At 42.5% G+C, this 24,806-nt stretch overlaps 2 protein-coding genes across 5 annotated transcripts in view; one reads left to right on the plus strand and one right to left on the minus strand.

Annotated features, from left to right (window-relative positions):
• Window positions 1–11,821, plus strand: part of LOC121284348 (ankyrin repeat domain-containing protein 42-like) — a 59,677-nt gene extending 47,856 nt beyond the window's left edge. For both annotated transcript variants that reach the window (XM_041199759.1, XM_041199761.1), the window contains 5 exons: window positions 4,175–4,280; window positions 5,525–5,694; window positions 6,424–6,550; window positions 8,049–8,190; window positions 11,591–11,821. In XM_041199759.1, coding sequence (XP_041055693.1) covers window positions 4,175–4,280; window positions 5,525–5,694; window positions 6,424–6,550; window positions 8,049–8,190; window positions 11,591–11,716 — 671 coding nt within the window. In that variant the 3' untranslated portion in view covers window positions 11,717–11,821. The remainder of the gene's footprint in view (window positions 1–4,174; window positions 4,281–5,524; window positions 5,695–6,423; window positions 6,551–8,048; window positions 8,191–11,590) is intronic.
• A 6,031-nt stretch (window positions 11,822–17,852) lies between these two features.
• The window catches only part of ccdc90b (coiled-coil domain containing 90B), a 33,509-nt gene continuing 26,555 nt past the window's right edge, over window positions 17,853–24,806 (minus strand). For all 3 annotated transcript variants that reach the window (XM_041199637.1, XM_041199635.1, XM_041199638.1), the window contains one exon: window positions 17,853–20,354. In XM_041199637.1, the coding sequence (XP_041055571.1) occupies window positions 20,296–20,354 (59 nt within the window). In that variant the 3' untranslated portion in view covers window positions 17,853–20,295. The remainder of the gene's footprint in view (window positions 20,355–24,806) is intronic.

Here is a 24,806-nt window from a genome sequence, read left to right on the forward strand (position 1 = left end):
TACACTTACCCAACAAAATTTTAATCGATCTCAGTCTTGAACATTTCAATTGATCCAGCATCCAAAGCCTTTTGTGGGAGCGTTTTCCAGATTTGCTCTACCCTTTGCTTGAAAATGTGTCTCCTGATTTCATTTCTAAATGACCTAGTTCTATATTTAAGATAATGCCCTCTTGTTTCGGATTCCCCCACCAGAGGAAATAGATTTTCAGTGGTTGTCCCTCGATTCAAGGATGTCTGCTCAGGGTCGTGAGTTTCTGTCGTGGATCTTCATGTGACTTAACAGGTCGATTCTTGATCTACAGATCTTTGGGCACATGGGGCAGGATATCTCACGAGATAGTGGGATCCAGAATGCTGGATTTTGTTCCTTTTCTTTCCTTCTGTGCCACCACTGTGCCTCACCATTAAGATATGATGCAAAACATGACATAGCTTGATGGACAAGTTGCCGCCATTCTGAATGATTGGCAGCAAACTCTTCCCAGACATTAATGTCAATGCCACTATGCTTCAACGAAAGCTCAGGGTGTATTTGAAGCATTGTCTTTGTCCTCCCCTAGAATGTTGGCCATTTGAGAGTTGAGGATACAGGACCTGGCAGGGGAGACACTTTTCGGCCATCCAGACCAGTATCCAATCCATCAAATTTAATATGCAAGAGTTTTGCCTGAAAGCTTCTGGAGCTGGCTTCAAGAAGGACACTAGCATTTGTTTGATGGCCCTCCCATTGAATCCGGAGGATGCAGCAGTGACATTGCTGATGGAATTTATCCAGCACTCTTATGTGCAGCTTATACACAGCAGATCTCACTGCATACAGGAGGTCTTTGTTGTCGAACATTTGCTGCTATAGTTTGTTGAAGGCTGAATTGGCACAGCTAATCTGATGTTGGATCTCCTCATCAATGGTGTCTTTTTGAGAGAGATGGCTGCCAATATATGAGAAGGGCTCAACATATGCCAGAGTCTCTTCAACATATATGGGAGGTGGAAGACCAGCTGAATACCCCCCGAATTAGGCTGAATACCCGCTGAGCCAGCCCAACTACCCCACCAACCCAACCACCTGACTATCTCTGCGACCCTACCGCCCAACTAGCCCCGACCAGACTCAGCCATCCCTGTGGCAACCTACTAGTAGCAGTTTGCCATCTGAAAATGACCCATTTATGCTAACTCTCTGCTTCCTATTAGTCAATTTTCTATCCATGCTAGTATATCAGCTCCAACACCATAAGTTCTTATCTTATGTAGCAACCTTTTATGTGGTACTTTATCAAATGTTTTTTAGAAATCCAAATATACTACATCTACTGGTTGCCCTTTACACCCTGCTTGTTACATAATCAAAGAACTCTAACAAAATTGTCAAACACAAAACACAAACCTTCCACAAAACCATGTTGACTCTGCCTGATTGTATTATGATATGCTAAATGTCCTGCTGCTATGTCCTTAATAATGGATTCCAGTATTATCCCAATGACAGTTGTTAAGCTAACTGATTTATAATTTCTTGTCTCCCTCTTTCCTTGAATTGGGGCATTGCATTTGCAATTTTCCAATTCGTGGGTAGCTTTCCATAATCTAGGGAATTTTGGAAGATTAGAACTAATGCATTCACTATCTCTGCAGCCATTTCTTTTCAGACCCTAGGATGCAGGCCATCAGGTCCAGCCTTAAATCCCATTAGTTTTCCTAGCGATAGTGATTGTTTTAAGTTCCTCCCTTCCCTTTGCCATCTGATTTTCATTTATTGGGACACTTCTAGAGTCTTCTACTGTGAAGGCAAATACAAAATACACTTTTCAACACTTTGCTATTTCCTTGTTTGCCAAATTCATTCCCCAGTCTCATCCTCTAAGGGATCAATATTTACTTTAGCCATTCTTTCTTTTCCTTGTTATATACTTGTAGAAGCTTTTACCATCTGTGTTTATACTTCTTGCTAGTTTACCCTCACATTCTAATTCCTCCTTTTTTAAAAAAAATTAAGTCTTCCTTGGTTGGTTTCTAAAATGTTCCCAATCTTGAGGCCTGCCACTAATCACAACATTTCAATTTGATATCATCCTTAATTCCATAGTTAGCCATGGATGGTGCATCCTTATCATGGAGTCTTTCTTTCTCAATGGAATTGTTGAGAGTGATGAAATATATCCTTAAATGTCTGCCACAACTTCTCTACTGATCTACCATTTAACCTATTTTCCAAGACTACTTTAGGCAACTCTGTCTTCAAACCTTTGTAATTGCATTTATTTAAATTTAAAACACCAGTTTCAGGTCCAGATTTCTCACCTTCAACCTGAATGTGAAATTCCTTCATGTTATGATCACTCTTCTCTAGAGAATCCTTTATCATGAGATAATTTATTAATCTTATCTCGTTACACATTATCGTTTCTAAAATTGCCTGTTCTCTTGTTGGCTCCACAATGTGTCCTAAGAAACTGTTCTGAGTATACTCCATGAACTCGTCATCCAGGCTATCTTTGCTAATTTTGATTTGTCCAATCCATATGAAGATTAATATCAGCCACAATTATTGCAGTACCTTACTTACAAGTCCCCATTATTTCTTGCTTTACACTTTGTCCTACAAAGTAGCTACTATTAGAGCCCTATAAGCTACTCCCACCAGTGATTTCTTTCCCACTATTTCTTCTCTCCACCCAAACTGATTCTACAATTTGATCTTCTGACCCAAGATCATTTCTCACTACTGTACTGATCTCATACTTTATTAACAGAACTATCCCACCTCCTTTTCCTTTCTTCCTATCCTTTGAAATGTCAAATACCCCTGAATATTTGGTTCTCAGCGTTGGTCATCTGTAATGGTTATCATATCATACCAATTTAATTTTATTAGTGCCATGAATTCATCTATCATGTTACAAAGGCTCTGTGCATTCCAATAAAGAGCCTTTCATTCTTTTTACCATCATTCCCTACTCTGACCTTATTTGCTGGTGCACTTTTATGTTTGTACACTCTGTTCCTTCCTGTCACACTTTGGTTATCATTATCCATATCACTATCCTGCACTATTGCCTTGTCCTTTCTCTTTAACTTTCTAAATCTCCCCTCACCATAACCCTCTCCTCATCATCCCCAGCTCCATTATTTAGTCTGAAGCCTTCTCTACAGCTGGATTATTCAATTTACTAGGACACAGGAGTGAAGCCCCTCCCAACGAAACAGCTCCTCCTTTCTCCAGTACTGGTACCAGTGCTCCACAAATTGAAATACATTTCTCCCACAGTGATCTTTCAGCCATGTATTCAACTTTTCGATCTTATTGACTCTATGCAACTTCTTTGTGGCTCAAGAGTAATCCAGAGAAGCAAACTTTCCCTTTATTGTTTCTGTTGCTGTAATCATGTACATTATAATCATTGTTGCAATAATAATTGTAGACTACTTCTCCGATAACATTAATAAAACAGAGTATTTTAAAGCCAGGTGGGAATCCAGTGAAATGTTTGGAGGGGTCAGTACAAGAGCAGCAGTAAGGTTATTTTAATGGCCAAGCCTCATTAACATCCAGCTGGTTGGCCTCACATTCAAACAGGTGTCCAGAGGCATATCACTGGCTTCAGGACCACTAAGATTGGGTGGGTGGAGACTACCATGCAGTCATATTAGTTATGAAGGAAGGGTTTGTTGGGTGTTGGGTGGAGAGCTCAGACATCAGTGGCCCAAACTTTCTTCATAGGGCCCAGAGAAGAATTCTGCTTATGAGCTTTTCGACGATAAGTTTTACGTGTGGAACAGATCCTCTATCAGGTGTATGTTAGGGTTATCATGCTCCTCTCAGCCAGCAATTAATGATTTGCATATATTGTCAGGTTTCTCAGCTTCTCGAAGAAAGCAGCGATGTTAAAATAGTTGCTGGGCCGCAACCAAGCAGAAAATATATTGCTAGCATTTTAACTTCTTTTCTAGCCAGCCTCCACCAAATATTTGCTTTAAAGAGTCCACTTCCACAGGCTATAAGCCTTGGGCTGCAATAATATTGGTTTGAACACTACTACAAAATACAAAATAGCTGTTGTAACAGAAGGCACATGGTCAATAATGATATTGTGGACTCAAATGATATGTTGGCTTTTCTTAATGGCAAGATTGGATTATATGTGCCTAACACTTGTATGTACAATTCTTAGCTGCTGGACAAGGACACATTGGCTGCCTGCAATGGCTCATCGAGATGGGAGCAGACCATCACATCAGAAATGATGCCGGAGAGACACCAAAGGACGTGGCTAAAAGGTAATCAACATTAAATGCTGAAGATATAGTGCCATTAGGAATGTATGATCATCTAACTTCATCTGCAATGATGGGCCAAGCTTTCAACTTGTGAGACTTGTGTCCAGCAATATGTGAGTCTTAAAACTATTTTAAGTCTCTACCAAATGTTTCATTTTAGGTTATTTTAATAATTTGCGTTTCAGACAGGTTTTTGGGAAAATGATATTTTTGGCAAACATCAGATAACTTTTTCAAAAATTGAGAAATAGAAGGTGGTGATCTTTCACAGTTACAATGGTTAGGTAATTCGTACCGATCAATGAAGAATCAGAACTCTTGCAATAACTTCATATTGCCAGAAACTGAGTATAATGTGTTGAATATTTTACTATTGTTGAAATTTCAATGGAAGTGTGGTCTCCTGCTAAAATACTTCATTGGTTGCAGTTACACTGTAAGAATAACCTTAAACAAAATGACAGGAAATGAATGATGTGCGAATGTTTGTCTCAAACTACTTGTGTTAAACTCGAGTTCTATTCACGATTTTTGTTTCTCATCTTAGACAGAGGCTGTTCAATATCTTGATGATGCTCACTTACTTGTGCAAAAGTAAGGAAGTGATCACTTCCTTGTGTAAAATGTCTATTACTGCAGCTGACATAATGCTACAGAGTAAAACCTAGAAAAAACAGTTGAACATGTATGTTATTAAGAAGCTGAGCAACTCCTGCTGGTGGGTTGGGAGATTCCAATTATTAGCCTTTGTGATTTGATTTCATTTCATACGGATATTCCAGCAGACCCCCAGTATAACGTGGACACACAATCAAAAACTAGGCCAAGGCCTGGAGACTATTACTGTGCTGATGTTTTCAGGAAACCTTGAGGAGTGGACTCTCTACTTGACCCTTATAAGAGGGCAACAGGACCCTGAAAGTTGGAGTTTGTGTGTTCTGGGCCTTCATTTGGATCCAGCATATGGTTGGCACAGCAATATCTGGTTAGACCAATCATGCTACCTGGTTCACTGGTGTTTGTGACACCCACTTTGAGTTCCTTTGTCAGGAGCTTGTTGTGGACCCTTAAGGATTTCAGTACCAAATTAAATTTTTACAGATACTCCATTAGAACAGGGCAGCTGTTTCTGGTTTCTAGGCAACCTGGTAGCAATTGCAAGAGTTTGTTTCTGTTTTGAACCTGTTCTTACGCTTGTATAGGCCAGATCTAGCACAAACTGACCTTTAGATTTTCCAATACAGATTTTCCCAGTTGGCAGCTGTTAATCTGCTGGGAGGAGGCATAGATGATGATTCTGATGAAGAGATGAATAAAGACAACCCTAGCTTCTTTGACCAACATGGTATAGAAGGAAGTACAGATAATCAGGACAACATTACCCTAAGTACTGGTCAGAAGAGGGAGGCAAGGAGTAAGTTGGTATTTTTTTGTGTGTTTTACATTAAATAATATGTAATCCTGCAGAGTGCATTGGAAAACTAACAGGTTGAGATTCTCTCCTGTTCAGGATATGCCAGATTATCTCACTTTATTCTAAAGTGGGTTGCAGAGATTGACCGTGGCTGACATGACATTTAAATGCTGCCCAGGGGAAAAATGCAAAATGTATAGTAACCCATTTGTAATAAAGGCACAACTCCCTCAATTTTTTTTTTGCAGGAGTTATGTTCCCCTTTCCTGGCTTCTCTCACTCCTCCCCCGGCTTCAAATCCTGTAATGGGCCTTGATGTTCTTGTCTTCCCAAGTCCCTATCACACCTTCAGATCTCCTAGTGTAGGCATCAAGATGATGTTGGGTATCTGGAGTGCTTAGTGTTGAACCGGCCAGCAGTCATTTATTTGTCCCTCCTCAGATTTGCTCCCTATAATCTGCATGATGCATGTTCCTTTTGCTTTGAAGGAAAACCCCAAATATGGATTAAACAGAACACTGCACATTTCACACTGGCACACATGAATCCTTTCTCTAGAATGATATTTCCATATACAGTACATCAGCTATATAGTTCCTTGTCTTTCTTGGGTATATATTGGTGTTTACCTTAGAACCTAACTCTAGCATTATCCTTCACTCATATGGGGAAACATTCTGTAAATCAATATTTCTCTCTTACTCAACAATGTTGTGTTCATTAATGCAGTGAGGGCCTATGAAAAGATTGAAAACTTTGAGCGGTTATTAGAAATTGCGAAAAGCAACTACAGACAGCTTGGAGGTATGCTGGAGGAAGACTACCTCCGGCGGAAAGAAGAAAAAGAAGCAGAAAGGTAGTTATCATTATCAAGTACATCTCTTTATTACTATGAAAACGTTCAGAATGCGCACTGTCAGCAAAGAATCTCACTCACTACATGTGCTGCCCTTGACTTTCTGTCCATTGAAATAAATAGATAGAAATCACAAACAAGATTTCCCACCAACAATGTGTAACCTGAAATATTTGTCCTCTAACTAAAAAATACAGCTGAGCTGGATAACTCGGAACGCAACAGACAGCACAAGTGAGGTCATACCCTACCTCAGCAGCTCAGTGCAGTTGTACATTGCACTCTTATACAATCCAACTCAATCGGTTTGAGTTAGGACAATGAAAAAAGGCAGCATTTCCACATTTAACTCTAATTCAGTTTAAATTAAAATAAATGCTAACTAAAAATTGAGTTAATCATTCTCCTGTTAATATAGTAAATTGTTTGGTATGGAAATTTGAGACAGCACCTGGTCCCCTTCCTGGTACCAAAGTGGCTGATTGTAATTTAGGAGATGAGCTTTAATTTAAACTGAATTAGAGTTATATGTGGAAATGCTGCCCTTTTTCATTGTCCTAACTCAAACCGATTGTGTTGGATTGTATAAGAGCACAATGTACAATGGCACTGAGCTGCTGAGGTATGGTATGACCTCACTTGTGCTGTCTGTTGCGTTCCGAGATATCCAGCTCAGCTGTATTTTTCAGTTAGAGGACAAATATTTCTCTCACAGAAGTATTGAAAGAGCTTTACCACACACTGAACCTTGGTGAATGTCACTTGCCAATGCCGGAGACCACCACCAGGTACAGAAACAAGAAAATATTGCCATTATATTACTGTCAGATGGAACAGCATTAGTCATTACAACACTGAAAGAAGAGACTTCTATCATTTCAAAAGCAACAGGTTGAATTCATTCCTAGCTTGCATTCTAGATTGGAAGAATGCACCTTACCGAGGTGGAGGGAAGTACTTGGGAAGCAAAATTGTTTTTAACTAAGGTTTATTGGTTTTTGCAAGGTGAGCAGGGAGACTGGGTGATAAATGCCATAGTGTGTCTGATGTAAAAGATCCATGCACACTTCCCATTGTTTCTGTATGAACCTCTTGTCTTCCTTCTCTGTAAGGAGACAATTTGTTCTGAGTTAGATCACAGCCAAGGTAGCAGTTTGGATGTTGCAATTTACAGTAGCATCATTTAGCTAAGAAAATCAGCCAGGGATTCCACCTCTGGTGATTGTACAGCAAAGTCTACACATACTTTGTTCTTTCATAGATTGTAAGTGTTTCCTGGGACATTTGTTGCCCATCTCTAATTGCCCTTGAGTGAGGCTGGGTGAGGACGAGACTGTTATTTCCTTAATAGTTATATAGGCTTGCTGGCACTTGCTGCCAAAGCTCAGATAGTGTTTAGAAAGTTGTTTTCTTAGGTAGGGAGCAGCATTTAGGAAATATTTCTCATGTAAGCATATAAGGAAGGGGATGATGTAGAATGCCATTTTCCTTTGCACAGAATGCTGCAGGAGTTGCAGGCTCAACTGGAGTATGAGCGCTTACGCAGGGAGAAGCTGGAGTGTCAGCTGGATGACTGTCGAGCAGAGATGGGCCACCTAAATCAGTGTCTGGAAAAACTGAGGACCTCTAATGGCTCTGTGGTGAGTGTGTTGTACTAGTCCAGCTGGCTTGAAGATTACTTGTATTTTAAAAGAATTTTATAAAGTAAGTGCATGTACTGGTAACTGTGTTTTTCAGGAGTGAACCCAGTGAATCTTTTGAAAGGGCAGCTCCTCTCACCTCCTCTCTGGCATTCAATTCCTGCATCCATGTTTCAGCCCAGTCTGTTATGAGGTTTGGAGCTGAGAGTTTCTGGCAGATCCTAAACTAACATGTTGGAGAGTAGGTTATTGATGAGTAGGTGCTATTTGATGGCACTATCCATGACTCTTGATAATCATAGTATCATAGAAATTTATGACACAGAAAAAAACATTTGGCCCATGGTGTTTGTGCTGGCCTAAAAATATCTATCCATCCTAATCCCACTTTCCAGCTCTTGGTTCATAGCCTTGTAGGTTGCTGCGCTTCAACTTCATTTTCAGTATCTTACAGTTTATTGTGTTTTTTTTGTGCCTAATTTGCCCTCCCCAAATGCATTCCCTCTTCCTTCTCTGGATTTCAAAATCATGAGGGTGCTTGATAGGGAGAAGCTGTTCCCACTCGTAAAAGGATCAAGAACAAGAGGGCACAGATTTAAAGTGATTTGCAAAAGAAGCTAATGTGATGCGAGAAAAAACTTTTTCACACGAGTGGTTCGGATCTGGAATGCACTGCCTGAAAGTGTGTGGAGGCAGGTTCAATCAAGGCATTCAAGAGGGCATTAGATGAATATTTGAATAGAAACAATGTGCAGGGATACAGGGAAAAGGCAGGGCAAAGGCACTAGGTCATAATGCTAAATTGGAGAGCCTGTGCAGACATGATGGACTGAATGGCCTTCTTCAGTGCCGTTAAGATTCTGTGATTAAGTGATTCTGGACTGAATTCCATTTGTCACTTTTCTGCCCACTCGACAAGTTTATTGATGTCTTCTTGCTGTTTAGAGTATTCTTCCTCACTATCAACCACAGACTCAATTTTGTACCATCTTCAAGCTCCATTTAAATCTAAATAATTGGCATATGCCACAAATAGTACTAAGCCTTGCTGAACCCCACCGGAAACAGCCTTACAGTCACCAAACCCCCCACCTAGCACTAAGACAATTTTGACTCCACTTTTCATTGGATTTCCAGAGGCTTTTATTTTTCTGACCAGTCTGCCACGTGGGACCTTGTCAAAAGCCTTGCTAAAATCCATTTCGACTACATCAAATGCGCTACCCTCATCCTTATTGCCTCCCCAAAAAAATTCAGTCAGATACAGTCTTCTTTTAACTGCCCTTGATTAATCCATGCCTTTCTAAATGACAATTTATACAGTACCTCAGAGTTTTTTCCGAGGTTAGATATACTGGACTGGCCAGTAATTACTCGGTCGACCCCCTTTTTCATTTTTAAACAATGGTGATACATTCACTATCCTTCAGTCCTCCGGCACCACACCTGCAGTCTGAAAAAATTGGAAGATGATGGTCAGAGCTTCTGCTATTCTCCTTCTGTCAAAAACCTAGGGATATATTTAACCTGGGCCTGGTTATTTATCTACTTTCAATTATGTTAAATCTCTTAATGTTTACTCTTTGCTGTGTTTATACAATCCAATATTTCTACTCCTCTTTAACTACAATGCCTGAATTCTCTCTCTCTTTCGTGAAGACAGACCCAAAGTGTTCATTAAGTACCATGACTGCATCTTCCACCTTCCCATACAGGTTACCTATTTGGTCTCTATTAGGTCCAACTATTTCTTTAGTAATCCTTTTGCTCTTTACAGCTCTTTAAAAATCTTTGGGTTTTCCTGAATTTTACTTGCCATTATTTTTTCATGCCCTCTTTTTGATTTCTTTGATGATTTCATTGCATTATATTTCTCATGTTTTTTTCATGCGATTGGACTTACCTGATCAAACTTCCAAATTGTTAAGTTGATCTGATGTCACAGAAGCATTTGAAGAGCAGGGCTGGGATATGGGGGCAGGGATGGGGGTGGCTCTTATCTGCCTCAGTTTATCTGCTGAAACCTTCATTTAAGCCTTTGTTATCTCTACGTTTGACTATTCCATTGCTCTCCTGGATGGCCTTCTACTTTGCAATCTCCATAATTTCAATGGAACAGCAATGCAGGGTGCTTAGCTCTGATGTGCAGATCTTTGACAATGTAGCAGAGATATTGTCAGGCTCCATAACCATCACTGTGTCCAATGCACTCATTAACCAGTAAGCCAGTGCCTATCATTATTCTTGACCATGTATTGTAGGACAATAGAACTTTGTTCCGCTTTTTGGCTGTGGACCATAGTTTTCTCTATCCTGCTGCTTTTGCATTTTATTAGGCTGGTATCCCTGTGTTGTAGCTTCACTGGGATCATGACTCATTTTAAAGTATGCCTTATACTGTTTCTGACATGTTCCTGTACACTTTCTCTCTATAGGTAGGTTGGTGAGGATGAGGTCAGTTAGGTTACTCACTTGTGTTGGTTTACTCACTGCTTGATGGAGGACAGGCTTCCTAGCTATATCGTTCCCGAGTCAGCCAGCTTGGTCAGTGGTGGTTTTAATTAGCCATTCTTGGTAGTGAACATTGAAGACCCCTGCCCTGGGTACAGCCTGCTCCTTCCTTCCCTCAGTTCTTCCCCCAAATGGGGTTCAACATGGAGGAACATTAATTCATCAGTTGGGGAACTGTAGATAATAAGTGGCCTTGTTTGACCTCCTAAAGCTTTGTGACTTAATGTCGTTTAGAGTCAATATTGAGGACTCCCAGGCCCAAGCCCAACCAACTGTATATCCTTTTGTACCCACCTCTGGTAAATTTATCTTACTGATTGGGCAGGGTACACCAAGGACGCTGGTAGAGGTGCCATCTCCTCCTCGAATGTTGGTTGATAAATGTTACAGTGTGGGAATGATTGTCAGGCTGTTGCTTGAGTAATCTTTGGGACTGTTCATCCAATTTAGGTAGCAATGCTCAAATTTTAATAAGGCTTTACTGAGTTGGCTGGATTGGGATTTCCTGAGTTCTGTAGGGATTGCTTTGCTTGACAATCTTGCTATGCCACTTTAGGGTATATTAAGAGACAACCATATTGTGTCAAACTCCAGACTGGTTAGATGTAGCAGGGTTCCTTACCTGAAGGGCACTAATGAATCAATTGAATTTTTAAGCTAACCTTGTAACTTTCATGGTCATTTTTCTTTCTGCTAGCCCATAATTTCCCAGATTTTCCATTATATAGCACTGATTATGCAATGGCATTTGCATTTGCACTGGTGCAAAGCACTGTTTTTGCAAGGTAGATCATGTTTACCACAGCAGAGTAGCCCTGTTTCTTTTGTCCTAACTTCATTTATATTTTTTGAGTGTGTTAGTTTATACTTTTTTCTTTTGCCTTCACAGGGAGAGAGTTTTGAAGAGCCAGTTAAAGAGAAAAAAAAAGGAAAGAAGAAACAGATGGTCAATTCTGGAGGTGTGTTTGTGCAGCGAATTCCTGACAGGAACAGTGCCAACCTCAGACCTCTCTGACACTCCAGAATCCTTTGCCATAGGCTTGTTCAGATTATAGTCTTAACTGCATATACATTGCTCCCTTATTTTACAGTCTCTTATTAAACAAACAACTGACAGTCACTACTGTTTTATACTATAAGTGTGAATTTTGAAAGTAATTCTATTGGTGGTTGATAATAGTTATTTTCCTTATAATTTTGTTTTACTGTTTTATGTGCTTATTTAGTAACTGTTCCATTTTTAAATTGGCAATTTTACACTGGCTGATCAGACAGTTTGGCCTGGAGTTTTGCTGAGTCAGGCCGACAGGGGAGCCCTGTGAAAATAATGAGTGAGACCTGATTCTGGGACTTCCACCCCCATTCCTGTTTCCGACAATTTTTGCTGGTGCGGGATAAGGGTGCAGGTAGCCCTCCTGCATGCTGTACTCCTGCCCTTGTCGGCTATGTTGTGGGTGTGGGCGGGCCCCTTCTGTAGGTATACATGGTTCATGGCATCCCAGAGGAGTAATGAACCATGGAAGAACCCCAATCTCAAATGGGCAACAATAAAATATAATCACCTGCTCCCGGAATTCTTTCATTGATGGGCTACGAAATACAAAAAAAAACTGTTCTTTTAGTTCCAACAACAGTTAGATGCTGTATGGTAAGGTGGATGTGTTTTTACTGCAATGATTGATTTTAGGGCCCTGTCCTGCAATGGTAAGTTGGTGATTACATTGATCTGCATGGCTTAAGTGTTGAGATGCATTAGAGTACTTTTCCTATTGGGAAAGTGCTATTATGTGTTAAAAACTGAAGAAAATATTTGGGAACTCTGTGTCATGAATCTAAAATTATTTCAATCCTTAGCACTTACAAAATTTAAAAAAACATCTGCAGTATTCACCTAGAGTAAAAAAAAAGACATCTGCTGCTGGAGACATTGACAGGCCATCTGGCGTAGCTTAGGAAAAAACCATAAACATCTGCTTTTGAAATTTCAACTTCAGTCAGGATTTACTGGCCCCACTGTCCAAAGTCAATGGATGTTTGGCTGCCTCTCCAAATTTTCTGTCCCGCCCGCGATGTGTCCTGCTGCAGGGCCGGAAAATCCCAGCCATTGGTTGTGACCGGCAATGGCTTGTTATTACAGTTGACCCCATTATGAAAACTTGGCTCTGTATCTAAAGTTCCAGAACCACTTATCTCAGCAGGGGGCTGTGTTCACAGATGGATTGACAAATTTAAGAGGTTAATAAAGGATTAGCTGTCTTTGTGGTTAGTGAAATAGACATTTGTTTATTTCTGCAACAGATTAACGACTTGAGTGGAATGAGAATTTTTTGTCTAGTGTGAAGTGCAGTTGAATGACAACTCGATGAGATTGTTAGAAGTTTAATTTTTTTAAATGTGCATTTCAAAGATATGACTCCTAAGCAATGCCCAAAGTGGATACTGGGTGAGTGGCAATGGAGATATGAGGGGGTACGGAGAGGGGCATGGGGGATAGGAGGGCATGTGGGGTGGATGGTGAGGGATAAGGGTTTGTGGCTTTGACATACATCATTAAAACTAGGCTCATGACCCTGTGAAGGGAGGCAGGCATTCCAGTCTGCCAGTCTCACCATCCGCTTGTCTCCATTGAGGCCTCAGGCCTGCCTCCAGAGGTGGTGGTCCCGACTCCATCCTGCAGCCACCTCTGCAGAGCGGAAACTCTGAGGGTGGTGGCAGTTTTAAAGCAGATGGGTTTGCAGGATCCGGTTTCCCGACTCGACCTTCCTGCCTCCTGCGTGAAAATCCAACCCTTTGCATTTAAGAACTTGAAATATGATTCCACATAAGGTCACTTGCATTCATTACGTGACTCAGGAATGATCTGCGCTGCAATCTAATTTGAACTGTGCTGTTGAATATTAATTGCACTTAATTTAGATGCAGAATTTTTAATAAAAGTTATAATTTGATACTTGCATTTGCAGAAATATTAGTACTTGCAATTATGATGAAAACCATTTGAATTTGTAATTTTTAAAAATTAAATTATCACATTTCCTTATACCATGTAATGTTGTTTCTAATGCTTCAGCAATGTTATTATAAATGTATCACTGAAACATAATACGCCAAGTTTAGGCTAGAAATTTCTGATGGTGTAAAGACTTCTTGATGGTTCTCGCTCCATTCTATTTTGCTGGCCATGAGTGAAAGGTCTGTGCCATGAAGGGGGAGTGGAAAGATGGAAGGAGAACTGAAGGAAGAAGTGGAGGTAGGGTGATTAAAGGCTGATGGAGAAAGAGGAGAGATGAGGAAAAGTGAAGCAAGGAGAGGTGTCATAAAGAAGGAGGGTAGATGAGGAGGAGTGTATAGAGAGGAGCAGCAAAAGGGGAAGGTGTTCTCTCAATTGTTGCAATATAAAATTTTTTTTAAATCCACTCTGAGCACAGGTGCTTTATGCTGCAGCTGGGAACAGCAGGTGCCTGGCTTGCCGCCATCAGAAGCTGGTGCTTGAGCACAAGCAGCTAGCTGAGAGCTAGGAGGAGAATGACAGCAACTGTGAGGTTTGCCATCTTAGCCGGGCTCACAGTGAGCATTACCTGGAGAAGACAGAGCGGTTAGTGATATAACAGGGAGTCGGTGGCATAGTGGTGTTATCACCAGACTAGTAATCCAGAGACCCAAGGTAATACTCAGGTTTGAATCCCACCATGGCAGATGGTGAAATTTAAATCTGATGATGACCATGAAACCATGTTGATTGTTGTTTAAAGCCCATCTAGCTCACTAATGCCCTTAAGGGAAGTAAAGCTGCCGTCCTTACCTGGTCTGGCCTACATGTGACTCCAGACCCACAGCAATGTGGTTGACTCTTAAATGACCTAGCAAGCCACTAAGTTGTATCAAACCACTACAAAGTCACAAAAAGATAATGAAACCGGATGGACCACCTGTCATCGACCTAGGCACTGGAAACGACAAATGATACAAAGTCCTTGTTCCTATCATCTGAGGGCTAGTGCCAAAATTGGGAGAGCTGTCTCATAGACTAGTCAAGCAATAGCCTGACATAGTCATATTCATGGAGTCATGCCTTACAGATAATGTCCCAGACATCACCATCACTGTCCCACCAGCAGTACAGACCAGTCGGGAGGGAGTTCCCTGGGAGTCCTCAACATCGACTCTGGACCCCATGAAGTCTCATGGCATCAGGTCAAACATGAGCAAGGAAACCTCCTGCTGGTTACCATGTACCTCCACTATCACCTGCAGCACCACCCCCGCCCCTCTTTCAGCCGATGAATCAGTGCTCCTCCATTTGACTACCACTTGGAGGAAGCACTGAGGGTGGCAAGAGTGCAGAATGTACTCTGGGTGGGTAACTTCAATGTCCATCACCAAGAGTGGCTCGGTAGCAGCAATGCTGACCGAGCTGGCTGAGTCCTAAAGAATGTCGGTGCTAGACTGGGTCTGCAGCAGGTGTGAGGCAACAAGGGGGAAAAACATACTTGAGTTCATCCTCAAAAACCTGCCTGCCACAGATGCATCTGTCCATGTCAGTATTGGTAGGAGTGACCACAGCACAGTCCTTGCGAAGATGAAGTCCTGCCTTCACATTGAGGATACCCTCCATCGTGTTGTTTGGCACTACCACCATGCTAAGTGGGATAGATTTTGAACAGATCTAGCAACTCAAGACTGGGCAACCATGAGGAGCTGTGGGCCATCAGCAGCAGCAGAATTGTACTCAAATACAATCTGTAACCTCATGATCTGGTATACTCCCCACTCCACCATTACCATCAAGCCAGGGGATCAACACTGGTTCGATGAAGAGTGCAGGAGCAGCACCAGGTATATCCAAAAATGAGGTGGCAACCTGGTGAAGCTTCAATAAAGGATTACTTGCTTGCCAAACAGCATAAGCAGCAAGTGATAGACAGGGCTAAGTGATTCCACAACCAACAGATCAGATCTAGGCTCTGCAGTCCTGCCACATCCAATCATGAATGATGGTGGACAGTTAAACAACTCACTGGAGGATGATGGGGGAGCCCAGCACATCGTGCAAAAGATAAGGCCGATGCATTTGCAACGATCTTCAGCCAGAAGTGGATGATCCATCTCAGCCTCCTCTGGAGGTTCCCAGGAACACAGATGCCAGTCTTCAACCAATTCAAGTCACTCCATGTGATGTCAAGAAACACCTGAAGGCACTGGATACTGCAAAAGCTATGGAACCTGGTAATATTCTGGCAATAGTACCGAAGACTTGTGCTCCAGAACTTGCTGCACACCTAGCTAAGCTCAAACACTGGCCTCTACCCGACAATGTGGAAAATTACCCAGGTATGTATTGTACACAAGCAGGACAAATCCAACACAGTCAATTCCTGCCCCATCACTCTACTCTCAATCATCAGTAAAGTGATGGAAGGGGTCTCCGACAGTGCCATCAAGCGGCACTTGCTTAGCAATAACGTGCTTACCGACACTCAGTTACGGTCTGCCAGGGCCAACAGCTCCTTATCTCATTACAGCCTCGGTTCATATATGGACAATTAAGGTGAACTCCCGAGGTGAGGTGAGAGTGACTGCCCTTAACATCAAGGTAACATTTGACCAAATGTTGCATCAAGGAGACCTAGCAAAACTGGAGTCAATGGTAATCGGGGGAAAACTGTCCGCTGGTTGGAGTCATAACTAGCACAAAGGATGATGGTTGTGGTTGTTGGAGGTCAATCATCTCAGCCTCAAGACATCACTGCAGGAGTTCCTCAGGGTAGTCTCCTCGGCCCATCTTCAGCTGCTTCATCAATGACCTTTCTTTCATCAGAAGGTCAGAAGCGGGGATGTTCACTGATGATTGCCCAATGTTCAGCACCATTCTCGCCTCCTCAGATACTGAAGCAGTCCATGTCCAAATGCAGCAAGACCTGGACAATATCCAGGCTTGGGCTGACAATTGGCAAGTAACATTCATGCCATACAAATGCCAGGCAATGACCATCTGCAGCAAGAGAGAATCCAACTATTGTCACTTGATATTCAATGGCATTACCATCACTGAATCCCCCACTCTCAACATCCTGGGGGGCTTACCATTGACCAGAAACTGAACTGGACCAGCCATATAAATACTGTGGCCTCAAGAGCAGGTCAAAGGCTAGCAATCCTGTGGCAAGTAACTCACCTCCTAACTCCCCAAAGCCTTTCTACCATCTACAAGACTGAAATCAGGAGTGTGTTGGAATATTGTCAACTTGCCTGGTTGAATGCAACTTCCACAGTTGCATTCAAGAAGCTTGACAACATCAAGGACAAAGCAGCCTGCTTGATTGGCACCCCATGCACAAACATTCAGTCCCTCCACCACCAACGCACAGTGACAGCAGTGTGTACCATTTACAAGATGTGCTGCAGGAGCTCACCAAGGCTGCCTAGGCAGCACCTTCCAAACCCATGACTGCAACCATCTAGGACGACAAACAGAGCAGACACATAGGGACTCCACCACCTGAAAGTTGCCCTCCAAGCCACTCACCATCCTGACTTTGAAATATATCACTGTTCCTTCATTGTCACTGGGTCAAAATCCTGGAACTCCCTCCCTAACAGCACCATGGGTAAACCAACACCACATGGACTGCAGCGGTTCAAGAAGGCAACTCACAGCCACCTTCTCAAGGGCAATTAGGAATGGACAATAAATGCTGATCTACCCTCAACACCCATATCTCCAAGGAGAACAATCCCAACTTCTTTAGTCTCTCCAGCTAACTGAAGTCCTTCACCTAGATGCAATTCTCATAAAGCTCTGAACCTGCCTCAAGACCTTGACATCCTCCTTAAAGTGGAGATATAGAGGAAGATCATTGACTTATGGCTGGGGATTTGGTTACCAATTTGATAGTGGTTTGTAGGTGGCAATCCATTCAGCAGGCGTTTGTTGGCAGTTCCTGAGACCATCTGTGCAAGGGACAGTATCAGAGAATGGCAAGCAATGGGGTGGGTGCGAGTGAGGAAATTCTGTTCAGAAACTATTCTATTATCCAGTTGAAGAGCAAGTCTTGTCTGAAATAAGCAGTGTCGGACAGGCTGGTACTGTTCACAAATGCGTTGGGAGGCTTAAGACAGAATGGAAATAAAACGCACTGAAATCTCAAGACTTAAATAAATTACTTTAATATTGTTTAATCCAAAGAAAGAAAAAGCTGACTGATATTCCAAATACATTGTTGCAGAGACATCTGGTGGCCAGGCAGACATTATGAACATTAGCTACGACTTTTAACATTGAAAGTATCACCACTGTAGCACTTTTACATTGAAGAAACAGCACAGAAATAGGCCGTTTGTTCTAGTGGGTCCATATCAATGTTACACTATAAGTGTCATGTCTATTGTAAATTGAATGGATAAATATTATGAAGACAGTTGGCATGTGTTTTCAATGTATTTTATGGGGGGTAGTTCTGCATGAAGGGTTGGGGTAGGTGAGAATTAATGCTTGAATGCTGGAGTAAATATAAACTATATTTTAAAAAGTTTTTGCATTTACATCCTAAGAATGAAATTTTTAAAATTACACCAACGAATCAGCATGACTCAAATGGAAAATCCAGGGCATAATGTGTGTATTTGTATCTCCTGTGACATTGCACATGAGGAATGAAGACCAAATGGGGTCTTTACAGCTAAAGTGCATTTAGAAGATAGGGAATAATTGAATCAGGGTGCACAGCATAGTCCAGACTCTGGTTTAAAATCCTAAATTTTGCTCTTAATTTTGCATCTACATTCTTCATGACCTGGATTCAGTTTTCTACATGGACCGAAAAACCTGTTTTAGGTTTACTTTGATGGCAAATAATAGACAATTAAATTAAAAACAGACAATGGAGTAAATATAGTGTTTGTGTTGCCTTCATTGTGAAATATGGAACGTAAACTGGAGTTGAATACGTTTTTGTCCTGATCATCCATTACTTTGAGATTTAAATCTCTACATGGTTAGACAACACGATGATCTTAAGTTAAAATTAGTTCTTGTGTTATTAAAGGAGAAAATAATTGTGGTGAATAAAATGCATTGACAAGTATCAGCTCCAGATCTAACAGCCACAGGGATAAGGCAAATGAACTAATTCAGAGAATCTTAATGATGACAGATTGTATCTGCAGCAAGCCACAAGGTAGAAATCAACTCAACTCTCAGCAAGCAGGCATTTCACAATAAACATATATGTGGAAAGAAAGTAGCTTCGGTGACAACCTACAAACTCAATTCTAAATTCTGGGTGACATCTGTACTTGAATGGTGTAAATGGATTGATCATGTACTTTTCACAGCGATTTAAATATGAATTTGTGTATCTCTTTAGAAATAGATTAGAGCTGTGACACACTTTATTCTGTTTTTCTTAAAGTAAATGTGCATGAAAAGTAACAGGAGGCAGGTATGGTGTTATAGGGGGATCAATGAGGATACAGAGAGGTCATGTGGGGCAGAAGGTCAGAGGTTAAGTCAATCTAGACTTTCTTGTGCACCTGAGACCACACTTGTAGAGGAATTGGCAGGGTGGAGGAGGCTGTCACTTTCAGATTCTCATACCTTGAGAATGGTTTGTGCAAGCTCCTACAATAGTACATGCAACACTAGGCATATGGATAGGGATAGGCACTGAAGTCACTGTCTTTAACCCTTGCAATTTTATGAACATGTAGTATGGGTATTAAATAAGGCTACTTTTTTAAAAACAAGAGGAATATTTGTCTTTGGTGACATCACTATCACATGATTGGTTGCATGACAACTATTCAAACCGATTTCACTTGCTTTGTCTCTTTACAAAAAAGACTTAGATATTGATTTTATTCTGAACTCCTTATCTTTTCTGATTCTCCAAAGAATACATGGTATAATTGCTGCCATTTTTCAACACTAATAGTAACAGGAATGCATTGTATGAATCAGTACTTTGTAGCAAAATAGCTGGCTGTTTGGTTCCACAGATACATTGTAACTTTTCATAATTACCTAGAAACTGTTGCCACACACTGGCCTGTCAGTCCTCTCTAACTTGCAACACTGATTGAAACTGAAGATTAGAAAGCAAGTAAAAAAACATTTCAATTCAAGGTGAAGACATTATTGCTGAGCAACCAAGTACCAGCATTCAGCCAGCTCTGTTTATAAATTGCACAAAGGCTAAAAGTCCCCCAGCCCCAAAGCAGCAACTATTATGGAATATCACAACACATTCAATGTGCTCAAAGAAGCTGCTAAATGACATAGTTCTGTGCTGCAATCCCACTCTCACCAGCAATGGGTTAGGAACGCCCAAATTCAGTTCATATGTGAGCCTTACAACCAATAAGACAGCAGGATAGTATCCCATCTTACTAGCCAGTTTTATAATCATTTTAAACATAATTAACATTAATGCAATATAACTAGATTTCTCCAGAACACAGCAGCAGGACAGTCATGGAGCAGATGAACAATCCATTCTCTCCAGAAAAATCCTAATATTTTATATGGCATTCTTTTCAAGATCATTAAATTCCAGAATTTCACACTGCTGTTTGCTGAAGGTCATCTTCCATTTTCTATTTTTGCCACAACCGATAAAATCCCAAGGCTATTGCTAGGCAAGTGAAGACAGATGCTGTAGAACAATAAAAGCAGAAAACAGAATTAGATAAATTTACGCTTTTCTATAACGAACTTCAAGTGATATTTTAGAATGTACAGATGGTTGACTAGACCAGAACAGATGTGTGCGTAAAGAAAACACTGTTGCATGGGGCAAAATTACTGAAATAAATGGATGTGCTAAATTTAGAGGAAGTTCTTTTTTGGGTGCTTGTCAGAAAGAGAGGTTTGCATTAGTGATATGAGTTAAAGTGGGCTGAGATAGTTGTGTATATAGTTCCAGATTTTGACTCAACCAGTCCTTGTAATATCACCTTGAAGTCAGTCTTTTTTATTTCCCCCATTCACTACTCCTAATCTTGAGATTAGCAAAAAACTGAGATATGTTTGCACTGCATTGGCTTCATTCCATTTCTATTTGGCAAATGCTTCCATATTGGGTCCAGTGTTACTGAAGGTAGATAGCTTGTATTTAGAGTTCAGGTTTAACCTTTTTAAACATTGATCTCTCAATTCTGCCAGGTCCTGTTGGCTCAGATCTTGTAGTTGTTTCTGCACCCACCACTGGTTTGGACTCTGTGACCATGCTGCTTCCACTCAGACTGTTGATTCAGATCTTGTTGGCATTAAACCCATTAATCATTACTCTAGCCCCAACAGTGGATCCCAGGGCCTCTCTATTCCCGTTGGCTCAGATCCCCAAGGTCTTATCAAAGCAACAAGGACAACTTGTATTTATATAGCACCTTTAACAGTAAATATCCCAAAACCTTCACAGCTGCATTATGAAACAAAATTTAATACCGAGTCACATGAGGAGATAAGTAATGAATAATAGGTGATCAAAAGTTTGGTTAAAGAAATAACATTTAAAGGAGAGCGAGAGGTAGAAAGATGGAGAGGTTTAGGAGAGAGTTTGAAAGCTTAGGGCTCTGGCAGCTGAGCACATGGCTGCCAGTGATGGAGTGATCAAAATTGAGGATGGATATGAAACCAGAACTGATGAAACACAGATCTTAGAAAATTGTAAAGCTGAAGGAGGTTACAGAGATCAGAGGTTGTGGGGGGGGGGGGGGGCGGGGGGAGTGGTCAGGGGCTGGGGAATGTGGAGGAATTTGAAAAGTAGGGTGGAAATTTTAAAACTGAGGCATTACCTTATACTAATGTAGGCCACTGAGCATGGGGGTGTTCGGTAAATGGAATATGATGCAAGTTAGTATACGGGGGCAGAGGCCTGAGTTTTACGTTTAAGTTCCGAGGTCAGGCGCGCGCTTGACCTGAATGCATGCAAAATTGGGTGAGATGATGTCAGGCGTGCGTCCTGACGCTGTCGCACGTGAGCAATACTGAGGTTGACTGGTGCGCGCGGGAGTCAGAGCCGTGCCTGCCGACAATTAAAAAGCCAAATAAAGCCATTAAAAAGCCATTTGTACTTGATCTTACATTGCCCGTGCAATTTTGCACTTGCATGGGCAGGTGGGCAGCCTGTTTTTGACAAATTGTCATCCAAGGGCAGGATAAAAAGGATCTACAGCATTACCATTGTGAGTAGTTAGGAGTTTGCTAGTTGCTTAATGAAACTTGACAGTTTTATCTCTGTTCTGAGCTTCAGTCTTTGCATTCCTAGCCTTCATTTCAGGATTCATTGGTGTCTCCAAGGCTCCTGGAGGATTTTTACCATGTGGACCCTTCAAGTCACCAACCAACCTTCTGTTTCTTTGGTAATGGGGATTGTCTACTCCGCTGGTGGGACCTGCTCTGAGGAGGAAGAGGGTCCAAAGGGAGAGGAGGTCAGGTGTCCACAGGTAGCATCCAAGGAAGTGACCTATGGGAGAATAGGCGCAGGCACAGAGGGCACAGGGCGTCCAAGACAGTAGAGGCCACAGAGGATGCCACTATCCTATTGCCAGGGTTTACAGGCAGCGATGCAGCTCCCTTAACATGTCAGAGGTGCAGTGCTGAAGGAGGCTTCACCTCTCCAGGGAGACCATGACCTCCATTTGTCAGATGATTGTGTCAGAGATCACGTCCAACTGTGTGGGTGGACACCCCATGCCAGTGGCTCTGAAGGTCACAGTGGCCCTCAGCTTCTATGCCTCCAGCTTTTTCTAGGGCTTAGTTAGGGGATCTGTCTCCCAATCAGCTTTCCACAATTGTGTGAAGCTGGTGACCGATGCTCTGTTCAGGTGGAGCATGACATTTATTCATTTCTGGACGGATGAGGCCAACCAGGCTGAGCGAGCCAGTGACTTCACTGCAATTGCTGACTTCCCCCACATCCAGGGTGCCATCGACTGCACACGTCCAAATCAACAAGAATGGCTTCTACTCCACAAAGGTCCAGATAGTTTGTGACGACAAGATGCAATTCTGCAAGTCTGTGCAAGGTACCCTGGCAGCTCCCATGACGCGTACATCCTCCAACATTCAATGGTGCCAAGACTGTTCATGGCTCCAGCTTGACTGGTTGGATGGCTGCTGGGTGACGAGGGCTATCTATTGAAAAGTTGGCTTATGGCGCCTCTCCAGCAAACAAGAACAGAATCAGATCAAAGGTATAATAGATCATGTCTCCACAAGTGTGGACATTGAGAGGACTATTGGTGCGCTGAAGATGAGATTCAGGTGCCTGCACCGTTCAAGGGGTGTACCACAATACCCTCCAGAGCAGATGTCACTGATAGTGCTGCACTCTCCACATTCTGGCACTGGCAGGGGGGCCAAGTGGAGGAAGAGGATCTTGAGGCAGCTCCACAGGCCACAGATGGTGACTCCAGTAGTGGATCAGAAGAAGAGCATGGGGAAGATGAGGCAGACCCCTGGAACCTTCAGGGAGGCAGGGACACCAGGGAGGCCTTGACTCAATACTCCTTCAGCTAGTCTGCCAAGGCATTGCTTTTACCTCAAGCCAGGAGTGCCGCCTCCTTACCGGATGTTAGAAATTACTCATTCCATTGAACCCAAAGTCCATTCAGTGGCTGTGCAATAAAGCTTAGAGCCACTCACATCCAGCATGACATACTGGTGTGCTCTGCACTACAAAACAAGTGAAACATACTCAGGCCATTAACACAAAAGCAAAATTCATATAATATTGACACTCACAGAAAATAAACATAACAATATCTGGTGTTAATGGTCACACCAGTAAACAAATTAACAAAACGTGGCAGAACAGAAGATCACCCATGAAAAGTCCCTCGGGCTTATAGTGCCTTAAACTTATGATAGCGAGTGCTGCATCTTGGTGGCCCGCTTGCCTCCTCCCCACCACCCCACCCCCCACCCCGGCAGCAGCATTGGAGACAGTCTACTGACGGTGCTCTCCTGTTGGCCTTGATGACCTTGGCGGTCGTCCTCTGGCCATTGGAGGCTGTGCAGGCCCTGTCTGGGAGGGACAGTCCGTTGACATGGCTGGGCACTTATCCATCTCTCACAATGGCAGAGACCTTCTGAGGTCATTGCCTGGTCTGTCCTACATGAGACTCCAGACCCACAGCAATGTGGTTGACTCTTAAATGCCCTCTGAACAATTAGGGATGGTCAATAAATGCTGGCCTAGGCCACATCCCATGAACGAATTAAGAGAAAAGTCATTGCTGCCTCATCAGCTACCATGGTTGCTGGCAAAGGGGCTCCCAGAGATGACAAGCAGCTCATGTGCCAATATGAGGTTGGTCTGGACTTCCATGATGCTCGCCACTGATGGATGGGAACCTAGCAAAGATACTAGGTGCCTCATCTATCTCTCACACTAGCAGAGACCTTCTGAGGTCATTGCCTGTGTGAGAGCTTGCAGGTCTGCGTGCAACCCCAGGAACCCCTGATTCTGTCCTTGGAGCTGCCTCTCCTTAAGAGTCGCCACTCTCTCAATGGAGGTGGCAATGCGCTCGGTGCTGAAGGTCAACGCAATACTCATGCTCCACATAGACTCCACCATGACATAGACCATGGCATGCATACCCTCACAGATCTCTGCCAGATCCTCCAGCATTTTCTGCTGGACATCCAGCATCTGATGCCTAATGGACGACTCCAGAGGCTCGTTATCTGCCTTGGACTCAGCATGGTCCTGGTCTCCAGCAGTCCTCCAACTGCTGGTGCCCTGGGCACTCTCTGCCTCTGCCTACTCCTCATGTGTGCGTGCCGACATTGTAGCCAATTGATCTAATGCCCAACAAGGTGCTGGTATCTGTGCTGGTGCCTGGTGCAGAGGGGATGTGATGCAGGTGCATCTGATGGCCACTGGTCCTCCGACGTCAAGAGTGGCTCATCGGGTCCTGTATTCATTGGCTGCATGGCGATTCTAGGGGAGAAAAATCAGTATCAGTATTAGTCATCACACTGTCACTGTGCATGCTGGATGGGCCAGTGCAACAATGGACAATGGCATCACGGTGCTATCGTCTTTCAATGAACAATGGGGAATCCAGGTTTGAGGTTTCCAATACAGATGAGACAACAC

Source organism: Carcharodon carcharias, chromosome 11 (genome assembly GCF_017639515.1).
Source record: "Carcharodon carcharias isolate sCarCar2 chromosome 11, sCarCar2.pri, whole genome shotgun sequence".
Taxonomy (NCBI): domain Eukaryota; kingdom Metazoa; phylum Chordata; class Chondrichthyes; order Lamniformes; family Lamnidae; genus Carcharodon; species Carcharodon carcharias.